We start from the raw sequence: 14,734 nt of genomic DNA, 5'->3' as shown, positions 1-14,734 counted from the left end.
TGATATTATAAACAGGCTTGGTAACCATCTGACCAGCTACAAGTGGCCTGACAAGATTGAGATCTCCTCTGCCAGGCCATGTTACATAAATATAAAATGAAGCAGACCGAATATGCATGTCAGCTGACTTCACTATGTTTCAAACTGAGAAAATACATTTAAAGACCAGAATATCAATAACTAATATTTCAAAAGCCAAAACCTTCACAAGTCGTGCCTGATTCTGACTGCTGTTGCTGTGGAGGCAGATGAAAGAGGTACAGAACTAACCCAAAATTACCAGATGCTTATGCAATATTTTGTCAAGGTATACTGCTGTTGCTGTGGAGGTGCATTCCAGAAGTGGGTTATGGCACAGTCCAATGTATGGCGAAGACCCAAGGGCTGAGGTTGAGACCAAATGGAAGAACACAGAATTGGTATCATACACTCTGCTACTGTATGAATGAGCATATGGAAATACATATAAGAGAGATCAAGGCTGACTGCACATTCATTTTGTCACACTTACAAATAGATGGACTTGCTGTCTTGATCTTGATTGACTGGTTGTGTCTTCTCAAGTCTATGACAGTTCTTATTTTCCTTTTGGCTTTTGTGACCAGAAAAACTCCAGAATAAAACCTCTGTAATACATCTGCCTTCATGGGATCACTTGGGATCTCTGTCATCATGAGGCATTATGGAAGTGGAGGGGGGTGAATAAATGAGATCCAGAGTCCATCCAAAGAGACTTGGTTCTCCCAATTGTTTGTCGGGATCAGGTTGATCCAAGTTAAGATGGAACATAAGGAGTCTGGCACCTATTTGGGGCTTGCCAACAGGTAGGATGGATAGGAAGTCACTGACACTTGGTGGGAGGCTTGGGGTGGAGAAACTAATTTTCTCTCTCCCCATTCTGGCTTGTCTGCACAAGTTAGAGGCATATGGCTGCCTATAAATTGCCTAGCTAGGAAGCTGTTCCTGTGAATTACCCCTGCAGATTTTGTGAATCATAACCCCTTTTCTGCAATGCCCTCTTACTTCCTCATTCTACAGATTTAAAATTATTGCTAGTTATCTACATTTACATTACGTAGAGACCCACTGTAATGTTATTTGTTATTGAAGAATAACTGCAGAAGGCGTTCTATAGTATTTATTAAATACAAGACATCAATACAGCTTGGAAGGGGAGTAAAGTCTGCCCTGAGCGTATATTTCCCATGGAACTTAAACCCTAGTGAATCTATAACATAAGCCAGCTGTTGGTGTGTATCAGTTCTAGCCCAGTGTGGGATATCTGATTACTTTTACTGTCAAGTGATATTTCAAAGCTAATTAGATTAAGGCTTACACTACATCTTCCTTCCTGAGAAGTTTACATTAAAATGAAACGTGGTCTGATGACCGCATTTCTCAACAAGCTACATCAGCTTAATTTTTTTTTTTTTTGCAAGTTCAGTCTCTCAGGTGGTTTTGACAATCTTCCCGAACGTGTGAAATATCCGTTTTGACTGGTTGGCACTGCTTTGCTTTCATCTGAGTCAGTCAAAGTATCAGGGTCTGAAGCAGTCACTCTGAGAGGCTCCAATAATGTGGTAGGCATGGGAATTAAATTTCTCCCATTACGCCGTATCTCTTCCTTGTCAGTTACTACCATGTATGAACGCGGTGTAGATGCCTAAGATTTAATTATCCCTGATGAAAAATGATCTTTAATCCATACTTTATTCCCTACCTTAAGTTTTTTCATATTTCGGGCGTAATGTCAACGATCATAATTTCTCTTTTGAGTTTGCTTTTGATAGTTTTCCGATTTCTTCAGTTTCATTAAATCTGGCCATTTCAGCTCTAAGTAGTTTGGTGCCATTGGCAAAGTAGTTTGTAATTTTCTTCCATCAGTAATTCAGCAGGACTGTATCCATTTGGTAGTGGTGTTGCGCGATATGTCAAAAGAGTTATGTAAGAATCGTTTGCTTTTTTAAGCATTCTTTTAATTGTTTGAACAGCTCTTTTGGCGAGACCATTGCTCTGTGGATATTTTGGACTACTTGTGATATGCCTGAACCCATAATTTGTCACAAAATCTTTGAGTATTGCGGATGTGTATTGTGGTCCATTATCTGAAACTAATACTTCTGGTATACTGTGTCGCGCAAAGATCGATTTGAGATGATTGACAATTGCTTTTGAACCTGTGTCTTGAAATTTTGCTATTTCGATGTATCATGAGAAATAATCAATCACCAAGAGATATGTTTGACCATTCAGTTCAAACAAGTCTGAAGCGACTCTTTGCCAAGGTCGACTTGGAAATTCATTTGGTACCATTGGTTCAGCTTGATCTTGTGAGTTTTCGATGCAATTTTGGCAAGACTTTACCAAGTGTTCTAGCTGAATGCTTAGTCCTTTCCACCAAGCTGATGTTTTGGCGCGTTCTCAGCATTTAAATATGCCTTGGTGACCATCGTGAATTCTCTCAAGGATTTCTCTTTGAAGTGATTCTGGTATGACCAGGCGTGTACCTTTCATTAAAAGACCATTTTGAATTGTAAATTCACCTCTATCTGCCCAGCATGATTGAAGTTTTACGTCAATAGCAGATTTCTCTGGCCACCCCGTTTCACAGAATTGTACAAGTTGTTTGCAAATCGAATCATTTCGATATTCAGACTTTATTTGTTCAAGTCGAGTATTTGATGCAGGCAGATTGCTAACTATGAAATCAATGTAGGTGTTAGTTTCAGCCTGAAATTCTCTGTCACTCTCAGAGTAATAAGTTAAAAGTGCTCTGGATAGAGCATCAGCAGTTAATAGATTTTTGCCAGCAACATGAACTATACAAAAGTTGAATCTCATCAAACGCATTCTAAAGTGTTGAATTCTTGGGGGTAAATCTCCCAAGATTTTTGTGCTCATTAGTGGTACTAATGGCTTATGGTCAGTTTCAAGTTTGAATTGTGACCCAATTAAATAGCTACTGAAGTGTTCACAAGCCCAAGTGATTGCAAGGGCCTCTTTTTCTATTTGAGCATAGCGTTGCTCAGTTTCTGACATAGCTCGTGATGCAAACGCCACCGGTCTCAGAGTGCTACCGTGCTTCTGCCGTAGCACAGCACCTAGTCCAAATGAAGATGCATCTGCAGATACAACTGTTTCTCTATTTGGATCATAATGTGCTAAAGTTGGTGAAGATATCATTTCTTGCTTGATATCTCTAAAAGCTTGTTCTTGATCTGGATCCCAAGTCCACGAGTTTTTACCTTTCAAAAGCTCACATAATGGTTTTGATTTTCCTGCCAAAGTTGGACTAAATCTGCCAAGCTGATTTGCCATACCGAGAAATCGTCGTATATCTGTTACGCATTTTGGTGTTTCCATTTCAGTTATAGCTTTGACTTTTTCTGGATCAGGTCGGCAACCATTTTCGTCAACAACATGCCCAAGAATCCTTATGGATGGTCTCAAAAATTCACACTTTTCAGCGTTCAAAGTGACGCCGGCCTTTTGAATTGATTTCATGACCATTTCTAGTCTTTCCTCATGCTGTTTCTGCATTTCCCCAAGAATATCATCCATGTGACAAGGTGTTCCGTCAAGTCGCTCCAGAGTTTCTGACATCCTTTTCTGAAAAAATTCAGGCACAGAACTGATTCTGAATGGAAGGCGATTAAAATAAAACCTACCAAAAGGAGTAATGAAAGTTGTAAGGCGGCGTGAATCTTCTGACAGGTTTATCTGCCAAAAGTCTGAGTTTGCATCAAGTTTGGTGAAAAACTTTGCACCTGCTAGTTTTGCAAGGGATTCTTCAACTGATGGTAGTGGATGGTTTTCTCTTTTAACCGATTCATTCAGTTTTGTTAGATCCATGCAAATTCTTACTGTATCGTTTGGTTTCGGAACAACAACCATTGCCGCGCACCACTCAGTGGGCTCATCTACTTTTGAAATAACACCCATTTTTTCCATTCTATCCAACTCCTCTTGAACTTTATTCAATAAAGGGATAGGAACCTTTCTTGGGGTAGATAAGGCATAAGGTTTGGCATTTTTGTCCAGAGTTATGTTATAGAACCATTTTGTTTTCCCTAGACCTTTAAACAAATTTGGATATTTTTCGTGATAATCCCTATCTAAATGTATGGATTTATCGTGAATTTTGCTTGCATTTTGTGAGTTTTTATCTGAGGCATTTACTGAGGATATATTTACCTGTTCAATAATCTTGAGAGCCTGAATCGCGGGCCTGCCCAAGAGTGCCTGATTCAGTCCCTTTACAACAAATATGTCTTGTACACTGAATGCATTGTTTGATTCCAGTCCACATGTAAATTTTCCCAGCACTTTAAGTTCAAAGTTTCCAGGTCCATACAGTTTTCAATCTGATTTTGATAGTTTTTGGTCTCCAATTTTTCTTAAATCCCTCTCAGGAATTACAGTCACATCAGCTCCAGTATCAATCTTGAATACAAGTGAAGTGTTGTTCAATATCACACGTGTTATCCACAGCTGACCCTTCTTTGTGCTAACAGTCCCTAGAAATCCAGATTCTGCTCTAGATTCTATTGTGCGAACTGTTGATTTTGACAGACAGCATTTTGCATAGTGTCCTCTTTTCTTACACTTGTAGCATTCTGCTTCTTTTGCTGGACATTGGTCTCGAGATGATTTTCTTTCCACATCTCATGCATCCTTTTCTGCTGACATTATTTTGTTGAACATTTGGGATTTTATGTTTCTGTTTCCCATATTTCAGTGAAGATGATTTTACTGCATCCATTTCAGACATTCGTTCTCCACTTGCTCGTATTGTTGTTTGTTGCTTTTTCACAGCCTCATTTTGTCGAGCTCGACTAATGGCAGACTCTAGAGTTAGATTTGCATCTAACTGCAATTTTTCTGACAGTTTTGAATCTCGCAGTCCAACTACAAGTCGATCTCTGATCATTTCATCATGTAGTGGCCCGAAATTACAATTATCTAACACATAGATAGCTGTAACAAAACTGTCCACTGTTTCTCCTTCTTCCTGTTTTCTTTGATTAAATTTTGCCCTTTCAAAAATTACATTCCTCTTTGGAATGAAATATCGCATGAGTCTATCTGTCACGGGCTTCCACTTCTTTTGGTCTTCCTCTGTCAGGTTGAACGAAGACAAAATGTCATCAGCCTCACTTCCCACGGAACAAATCAAGGTAATCACTTGAATTTCTTCCTCTTTTTCACTAAGTCCAGACGCTTGACGAAAGCGTTCAAAGCGCTGAAACCACTTTTCCCAAGTTTCAGGTCTCGAAAAGTCAAATTTGTCTAGATTTGTATATTGAAATGAAGCCATTTTCAACTCTGATAATTTCAATCCTGTGTTTTTACCGCTGCCACCATGTAATGTTATTTGTTATTGAAGAATAACTGCAGAAGGCGTTCTATAGTATTTATTAAATACAAGACATCAATACAACTTGGAAGGGGAGTAAAGTCTGCCCTGAGCGTATATTTCCCATGGAACTTAAACCCTAGTGAATCTATAACATAAGCCAGCTGTTGGTGTGTATCAGTTCTAGTCCAGTGTGGGATATCTGATTACTTTTACTGTCAAGTGATATTTCAAAGCTAATTAGATTAAGGCTTACACTACACCCATCATGAAAATGTAATGTGTATACAAGTTTTTGTAAAAAATCAGTTTCCCTTGTAAAACTTTATGTTTGTCATATTTGTGTTATTTACAGTACTTACATGAATATTCCAAAGGCATCATCCGGATTTATCTGTAAACAGAAAAGTTTGTAAAACTGATTTTCATGTACCTTTATTTCATATGGACATAGTATACAGTGTAGGAGAGAGTGACAGTGCCATATTCCTGGCCTTACAGTCACACAAAAAACTGAGCACCAATTTGGTTCTCAGACTCAAAATTAAATATGATTATCTCACATACCAAATTTTCAATAATATTTTGATTATGTACATTTCTTTTTCATTATTTGTAGTGGCTAGTATACATGCTATAATCTGCCCTTGTCTGTTTTAGACACAACATAAAGAGACTGAGTACCAGTCTATATACTTTGAGACACATGGGAAAATGATGGCTGATAAAACACCACCTAAAGAATACAAATGGATTTCAAATCAAATTCTGCAATATTTGAAAGAGCATTCCGTTATCTTTTCTACTTTCCCAAAGGCATGACTTGGAGAACATTATTCATTTTGTAAAGTCTGTGCAAGTAACATAGATCTAGTACACAGAGCAGAATCTGATCTTTAAGAATCATGAACTCAAAAGAAACATGCTGAGTTTGCAAAGGCAAGTGATGAAACACCAGAACATATTTTTTCTGTTAAGAGGAGGCCAACTGCATAAATAATGAGAATTATTGCTGCTTTGAGGAGTTTTGTCTTCTCCTCCTCTCCTCCCCAGTAGGGGCATAACGCCATGAAACCCCTAGTTGACAGTTGTAATATACAAGAGTTACTTCCCTTTGTTTATACCAAGAGACACAGGGAGACTTTTCTAGTCTATGGATGACCTGGATTCTGGAGGTAGCAGAAGTAATTTCAAACAGTAAATGTGGATGGGTAATGTATTTGATGGAAGAACATGTTCAAAAGTTTTACCAGTTAAAGATCCTATTACCTTGATGGTAACATGGCTAAATAATTGGAGAAAACGTTCATTTGTTGTTTTTTTACACCTCTTTCAGCCTTTTATTTGGCTAGATCATGCTCAGGAAATGGAAACTAAGTGCTTTCTCAAGGACAAAACCAGCATCTGATATGAACTAAATACCAAACCTGTGAGTCCAGTGCAAGGGATCATAATCCAAAGTGCCAATTTTGTTTTAAACAATCTAAGAAACTCTGCCAAAATTGGAGATGTTGGCATCTGGTAAATCTTTAATTAACATCCGTTTAACAGTGTTACATTCGATGCAAACTGGGTTCTTCAGTTACATATCCTTACATTTCCAAGGTTATATGGGTCAGATCATATTATGCTGAATGATCAAGTTTTTTTTCGGGGTGGGTGGGGGAGAGAAGGGGTTTGGTGTTTTATTGCACAGCAACACAATTTTCTGAGGCGATTGGAGTAAAGTGACTTGCCCAAGGACACACCACAGTAGCTGAATCAAGGCTGGTCTGATGGTAGGATTCAAACCAGCACCCTTTCAGACATGAGTCTGACATGCTAACCACTGAGCCATCGCAGCTCCCATATGACCCAAGCAAAGAGAATCTTACCTGCTCATATATTACAAAATGTCCACATGTGAATGTATCTGCTGCCCATTTGATCACAGCTGAGGCACTGAAAAGTATAAAAACATGGAAGATTAAATGTTTGAACATACTACAATTGTTTCAAAAGAAGCAAATATGTAATGTAGAATCACAGGAGGTGTAGAACTGACAGGGTCCATGCTAGTGGGGCAAAACTCTATCCCTAGATCTTGTCAATTCACTCCAATTTATTATACATTATCAACAATGGGTGTGAGAGTGTTTCTTTAAGCATTACTTTGATCCAAAATTTATCCTTTGGACCTGATGGAGTGAAGGAATGACTTTTTAAAAAATAGGACCTAACATGACCCCTGCCATTAACTAAACAAGAGTCTAAGGAAATTTGGTAAAAAAAAAGTATTTTCTTCCATGTCTGACATTCATGTTCACAAGAGAGCTGTAAATGCGATACAAAATTCTGTTGTTGAAGCCTTTCACCTCAAACCTGGTATCATGGCTATGTCAAGATATATCCACATGCCAAGTTTGGTTAAAGCTATAGTTGTTCACAAATTAGATTTGATAAAAAATCTCTTCATACTTGTTAGTGTTATCTTGCTGACAAGCAAGTACAGCTCAAAACTATAGTCAGGACCATTTGACTGTAAGATCAATATGAGAGTGCTACCAACTTGTTCATTGGAATGTAATGAAATACAAAGTCTGGTCAAAATTCACTTGTATATGTGCAAGTCTCTGTGTTCATAAGCTCCATGATAAAGTATAAAAATGCAAGCAATGACCTTGGATTCAACCCCAATACCAATTAGGTTTTTTTAAAAAAATAATTCCTTGACAAAAGTGTTGACATATTGGTGGTCAGATATGCACCACTTTCTTAAAAAAATAATCAAACTTTACACTGCAAGAAGTGTTCGAATGAAAAGGTCACATCAATGTCACCATTCATGTATGTGGAACTGTGATAAAATTACAGAGATTGCCACTATGTTGCCATGTTGGAGGTCATATAAGCACCATACTACAGCTATTTTGAGATCAGATCCATATCATTTTAATATACCATTTTCAATAAAAATGATTTAAAAAATAATTTTAAAAGAATATATATATATATATATATATATATATATATATATATATATATATATATATATATATATATATATATATATATAACAGACGAAGAAAATCAATAATAACTTTGTAAAAAACTAAAACTACAAATGTATGCATATTATTTCTATAATGAAAACCAAAAACACAACACTGCATAACTTGAAAAATAAAAAGAAAAAAGCATAGTAATGACTGAAGAAAAAAATACTTGATATGTTGGCTCATCTGTATGTGCAGTATGGTTAGCTCAGTCCCAATATACCTTGTTTCAAACTATTTAACAATTCTTTAAAATGTTTAATATTCAATGTTACTTTTATCAATGTACTGATCTACAAAACCTCAGAATGAGTGAGATTTTTTAACACCGAAAGTGCCAGCAGCATGCTTAATTCAGTGTTGTGTCCTCTCATTTGAGGCCTTTAACCAATGCATCAAGTTGGGTTTGGCCAATGTGGGAACGTGAGAAACCTTGCCAGTAGCTTCTCGTGGGTTGGTGGTTCTTTCTGGGGTTTTCCCAGGTTCTTCCTCCACCATTTATACTGGCCTCCATGTATAGCCTATCTTGTGCTGAAAAATGGCATTAAACCCTACAACAACAACCAACGCATCAAGTGAGTCTCTGCAGAGTTAATTGATGAAGGAAAAATTAATATTTGGAAATAAAGGTACATATATTTAGGTAAAAGATGTGAAAAAGTTTAAGGGATGAAATGACCTGGGCAAAAACAACCAGGGACAAATTGACCCTGAGATGAATTGATTTGGGTATGAAATGACCTGTTACCTCTGCCACAGTACAAGTGTTCTCACTGGAATAGCTAATGATTGGAAATATATTTGAAAAAGCAGAGTAAGTACCATCTGCGTGTCATGTATGTAAGGACACACTCCGAGAAGAGGAGGGTTGGGCAGTCAAAGTCAATCTGACACAGTTTCAGGACAGCCTCTAATGTGTTGGGTTGTCCCAGGTCTATCCCCAGGAGCTTGTAATTCGCACTGTCAATTTCTGAAATGAAAAAGAAATAATTCACTAATCCTGTCTATTTTAATCAACTACTCCCATATATGCACTAATAAATATAATCTGATAAATAGATAAATGTCAAGAGTCCCAAAATGTAACTCCTGATCAAAAGATGTCAAGAGTCCCAAAATGTAACTCTTGATCAAAAGATATCGAGTCATAAAATACAACTCTTGATAAAAAGCTAAATGTCAAGAGCCCCAAAATAAAAGAATCACACATTACACCAATTTTCAGGGTCAAAGAGAAATTAGCTTTAGTAGCCCTAAAAAAGGATGGTCAACTTAAAGTCGAGTCAAGTTATAATCGAGTATATACTCTAATACTCTCTCGAAAGTTCCAATGCACATGTGCTCTAACCTTTTTGTGATCCAAACTTTAATATTTTATCTTAAGTCAGGTTCTTCATGCTTTTCACATGTAAATTTAGTCTTGTCCTGTGGCCAGGTAATTTGTCTGGTTTCAGTCAGAATTTGTGGAAGATTTATTCTCCACCGTTGCCATGTTCATGTAGGATTAGCAGGCAGTGTTATCTTAAGCTGTGGCTTCCACAAACTTTCTGGCCTCAGGTAAGGTCAGGCCTTTCTATCTCCTATTTTGCCATCTAGCCAAGGTACCGATATGTTAACCCTATCTACACCTTGGCGGATCAAGCAGATATTTTAGTGCTTTGTTCTAGTGACATCTATTGGATTTAATGAGTTGCTTCCCTTAGTATGTAATGCCAACCACCAATAGTGTGTAATAGTGGTGTATTTGTACATCGGCCAAAAATGGTGGAAGCAACTGACTTCAAATGGATACTTTATAAATTTAACACTGAAAGTATGACTAAGTATCAGAGATAAGCCATCACTGGTGTATTTGAGTGAAAGGTATTTGTACAAACACAGACTGACAGTGAAAAATTGCTTATTTATGAGTCCACTCAAATGGTGTGCTCCCCTTGTATCGATCATGTAGTAACAGTGTTCAAATTTGAACAACTTAATTTTGATTAGATGTGGTGGCTTGCCGCAGCATCCAATGAATTTCATAGTCCTGAAACATAGAAATATCTGCTTCATCCACGAAGGTGTAGATTGGGTTAACATATCAGAACCTTGGCTAGTGAAGATGATGTTTTGCCCACTCTATTTCCTTCTCAACTACTGTAACAGCAGTCTCTGGAGTAAGAGAAATGGTTACTCTAGCAATCTGCACATCTTTTGTATGCATGGCAACCTATTGTGGCCATATCTGGAGCAGACTGTTACTTCTTGCATTCTTCTTTGTGGTGACCACACTTCTGGCAGTTAATGCACTGTAGAGAATTAGGGATAAATTAATTGACTGGGATGTTTAAAAACCAGCTTTGTTTGATTCAGGCAAAGTGTTACAGTTGAAAAAGAAAATATGTAAATGTTGGTGGAATTAACTTGCTATTTCAGAGAAGGTTGATTCATTTTAGTTGGGAGATGTTTTGAGTTCCAATATTTCAAGCATCTCTGTCTCACTTTGACCATCTAAATCTGTAGGTTGTATGACACCGTTACACGAGTTCAGAGAATCATGCAGAGATACCTTAATGGGTTTTAGATTGGTGAATAGGTCATTTAGTGTTGAAGCAATTTTAGTAATGCTGGTTATCTCCACAAATCATTTTAAATGAAGTAGACTATCAGAATGATCCCAGCAGAATATGTTTTAAAACAGTTTATCTCTCCAACCAGACCCTGAAGACCTTTGTAATGATAAATGGAAAGATCTGTTTTGTTTTTGGTCTCATATGGTGATTCTATGATGAAAGAGTGCAGCCAGTTAACTTGGAACTGTTTTATTAAAGACTGATGATATATACCCATCCATTTTTTGTATCATAAACTTTAATAGTTGGTGTTCAATTTAAAAATAGAAAGACAGTAATAATCAAAACATGAAGAATGCTTTTCCAAGCAAATACATACCCACCAAAAGATTGTCTGTGGCCTTGGTGTGAGTAATCTCCCCTACCAACTCCAGTAAAGGTGGCTGAGACATAATTATTTCCTTTTTCCTTCTTACCACATCTGGAAAATCAATCTGCAAACAAAGTTATAATCTAGCATAAAACTAATCCAATCTAATAAATATCCCATTGTCTTTAATTCTATAATTATTAATGATTACATTATAGTGTGTTTCATTATAAAAAAAACTTGGATAAAAGGTCTTATCAGCCATCATGAATGATAATCATGGCAAATCTCAACACCAGCAATGCTGGTAATAACATGGTGAATAATCTAAACAGAATAGCAGGAAACCACTGTTAATTCTTTACTGTCAACCAGATCACAAGGATGGCAAATTTAAATTCAATTTTTGTATATCTTGATCACAATTATCTATATAATGTCATATAATTAGTATTATGACATAAAACAATTAGCATCATGACATGTATAATTAGCATCAAGACATGTACAATTACTATCATGACATGTACAATTAACACTGGCATGTACAATTAGCATGACATGTACAATTAGCATTATGGGGGCCCCGAGTGGCCAAGTGGTCTAAAGCACTCTCTGTTACGGATCACTGCCATCTCACCTCTGTCTGCATGAGTTTGAGTCTCGGATTCGGCCAATGTGGGTAGGTAAGAAAGCTTGCCAGTAGCTTCTCGTGGGTCGGTGGTTCTTTCTGGGTTTTTCCCAGGTTCTTCCTCCACCATTAATACTGGCCGCCATGTATAGGCTATCGTGTGCTGAAAAATGGTGTTAAACCCCACAACAACAACAACAACAATTAGCATTATGACATGTACAATTAATATGACATGTACGATTTGCATTATGGCATGACAATTTGCATTATGACATGTACAATTTGTATCATGACATGTACAATTTGCACTATGGCATGTACAATTAGTATGGCATGTACAATTTGAATTAGGACATGTTCAATTAATATGACATGTACAATTAGTATGACATATACAATTTGCATTATGATATGTACAATCAGTATGTCATGTACACTTAGCATTATAACATGTAATGAAAACAGTACTAAATAGCATTCACTTACATAAAGCCTCAAACAGGATGGACTAAGTTATATTATCATTGCTAGATTCATGTCGCTTGTTGAGTTATTTATACATATCAATGTTCTGTGACTACTGAATGGTGGGAGTTTTTTTTATAGAAGAATTTAACATGCTGTGAACGCAATACACAGATGTCAAGCCATGCATTGTGCAAGTATTTTGAAACTTATGCCTTAGGGTATGTACAGACCCTGAAATAAATAATTTTATCTGTATTTTTCTGCATTTAGTCTGAGCTTTATTTATTTGAAATGCATTTGATATTCATCTGGTTTTGCATTTTGACTATTATATTTATTCCTTTTTCACTTATGGTTTCAGAAATGCAATTATGATTTTGTTTGTGCTGCATTCATTTATTGATTTTTTGCTCGATGGGATGGAAATTTAAATGCATTTAACAAAGTTTGGTTTTCATTTTTCGAGTGTTAAAAAAGGGCAATAACTTTTAATCATGTTGATTAATGTGTGCTTGAATAAAACAGCAAATGCATAAAATACAAATGATAGCACTGAAATTATGATAAATAAGAAGTAACAAAAGCGTGCTGAGAATTCTAGTTGCTAAACAGCCAAATGCAAAATCAGTTGGTCAAAAAATCTGGGTCATTAGGATGCTTCGTGCTTAAATTTTTCCAATGACGTTGATCGTGTATATTAGAAAAACAAGTGTTTCATGGTCTCTTTAGTTTATATTTTATAATTCAGCCATATTTGAACACACATCAGCACCATTTGTCCAATATTGAAAAGCTCACATAATCCACGATCATTTGTGCAAAGTTAATTAAATTCTGTTCAACATTGCTTGTAAATGTTTTATTTTTAGCAATGGCAGCCGACAGAATATCATCATCTGTATAAATCTAAAAGGTGTTCAAACAAACGCACTTTCTGTCAAATTCTATTAAGCGCTTATTTTAAAAAGTTCTTATAAGTTGTCATAATTTTAGCAACAGCAGCCATATTTGTTAAGGGCCCTGAGTGGCAGGGTGGTCTAAAGCACTCACTGTTACGGATCACTGCTATCTCACCTGTCTGCATGGGTTTGAGTCTCCGATTCGGCCAATGTGGGTATGTGAGAAAGCTTGCCAGTAGCTTCTCATGGGTCGGTGGTTCTTTCCAGGGTTTTTCTGGGTTCTTCCCCCACCATTTATACTGGCTGCCATGTACAGCCTATCTTGTGCTGAAAAATGGCCTTAAACCCTACAACAACAACCATATTTGATAGCGGACTGTATCAATTGTACAAACTTACAAGCCTTTGTGCCAAAATGCTTTCAACAAATTGTGATTAAATTCAATTTATTGGTTTATGAGAAATCATTTTAAGGATTTTCCATTTTTAGTACTGACAGGTTATATTTAATGTGAACCATACACAAGTTTATGAACCTGCAAGACCTTAATACCAGAATATTTGTCAATTTTGCTAAAATTCTGTTGAGCAATTTCTGAGAAGTTGTTTGAAGTCTCTCTATTCCAAGTAAAAGCAGCCATATTTGATGGTGGATTCTCATCAATTCATGCCAGGGTGCTTTCTGTTAAGTTTGGTCAAAATTTATTCAACGGTTTGGAGAAATTGTTTAAGTGATTTTCTGCTTTTAGTAACAGCTGCATATCTGATAACAGAATGGCATCATCTTTATAAATTTCAGATGTCTTCAGGTTTTATGCTTTTTGTTACATTAGATCATAATCTGTTCAGAGTTTTTTTTATACAAAAAAGTCATTTAATGGTTTTGCTATTTTAGTAATGGCAGCCATATTTTATTGTGAATTGAGACCATTTGTATAAATCTGAAGGGCTTTTATGCCAAGATGCTCTCTATAAGGTTTGGATGAAATTAATATTGGCAGATTGATAGAAGAATTTGAAAAAGCAATTGTTGATGGATGACAGGTTTTTCTATTTTCGGTAATGGCACCCATATCTGACAGTCTACATGAAATGAAGTGTACTGTCAAATTTGATCAAATTCTGTTCTGTGGTTTTGGATTTAAAGGTTATAGTACTTTTAGCAACTGCAGCCCTATTTGATGGTGGATTTGCATCATTTGTCTAAACTTGAAAGGTATTTATGCAAGGATGCTCTGTGTCAAGTTTAGCTGAAACTTGTCTTGTGGTTCCACAAAAGAATTTGAAAATAGCAAAATGTTGATGGATGCCAGACAGATCAAGGATCATACTGTAAGCTCTCCACTTGAGTTAAAAATATAACTGTGACTGCAATACATGTAGCCATAAATACAATTCTTCCAAGTTCTGATGGTTA

At 36.5% G+C, this 14,734-nt stretch overlaps 1 protein-coding gene across 2 annotated transcripts in view; it reads right to left on the bottom strand.

Annotated features, from left to right (window-relative positions):
* Nucleotides 1-14,734, bottom strand: part of LOC149779490 (tRNA wybutosine-synthesizing protein 4-like) — a 59,414-nt gene that overhangs the window by 31,671 nt on the left and 13,009 nt on the right. For both annotated transcript variants that reach the window (XM_089940176.1, XM_089940177.1), the window contains 4 exons: nucleotides 11,326-11,440; nucleotides 9,214-9,361; nucleotides 7,231-7,297; nucleotides 5,719-5,750 (listed from right to left, as the gene is read on the bottom strand). In XM_089940176.1, the coding sequence (XP_089796302.1) occupies nucleotides 5,719-5,750; nucleotides 7,231-7,297; nucleotides 9,214-9,361; nucleotides 11,326-11,440 (362 nt within the window). The remainder of the gene's footprint in view (nucleotides 1-5,718; nucleotides 5,751-7,230; nucleotides 7,298-9,213; nucleotides 9,362-11,325; nucleotides 11,441-14,734) is intronic.

The sequence above is a fragment of the Sinohyriopsis cumingii genome, chromosome 17, assembly GCF_028554795.1.
Source record: "Sinohyriopsis cumingii isolate HCF-2022 chromosome 17, ASM2855479v2, whole genome shotgun sequence".
NCBI classification, from domain to species: domain Eukaryota; kingdom Metazoa; phylum Mollusca; class Bivalvia; order Unionida; family Unionidae; genus Sinohyriopsis; species Sinohyriopsis cumingii.
The sequence above is the reverse complement of the archived record's forward strand: the minus strand, read 5'-3'. Positions and strand labels throughout refer to the sequence as shown.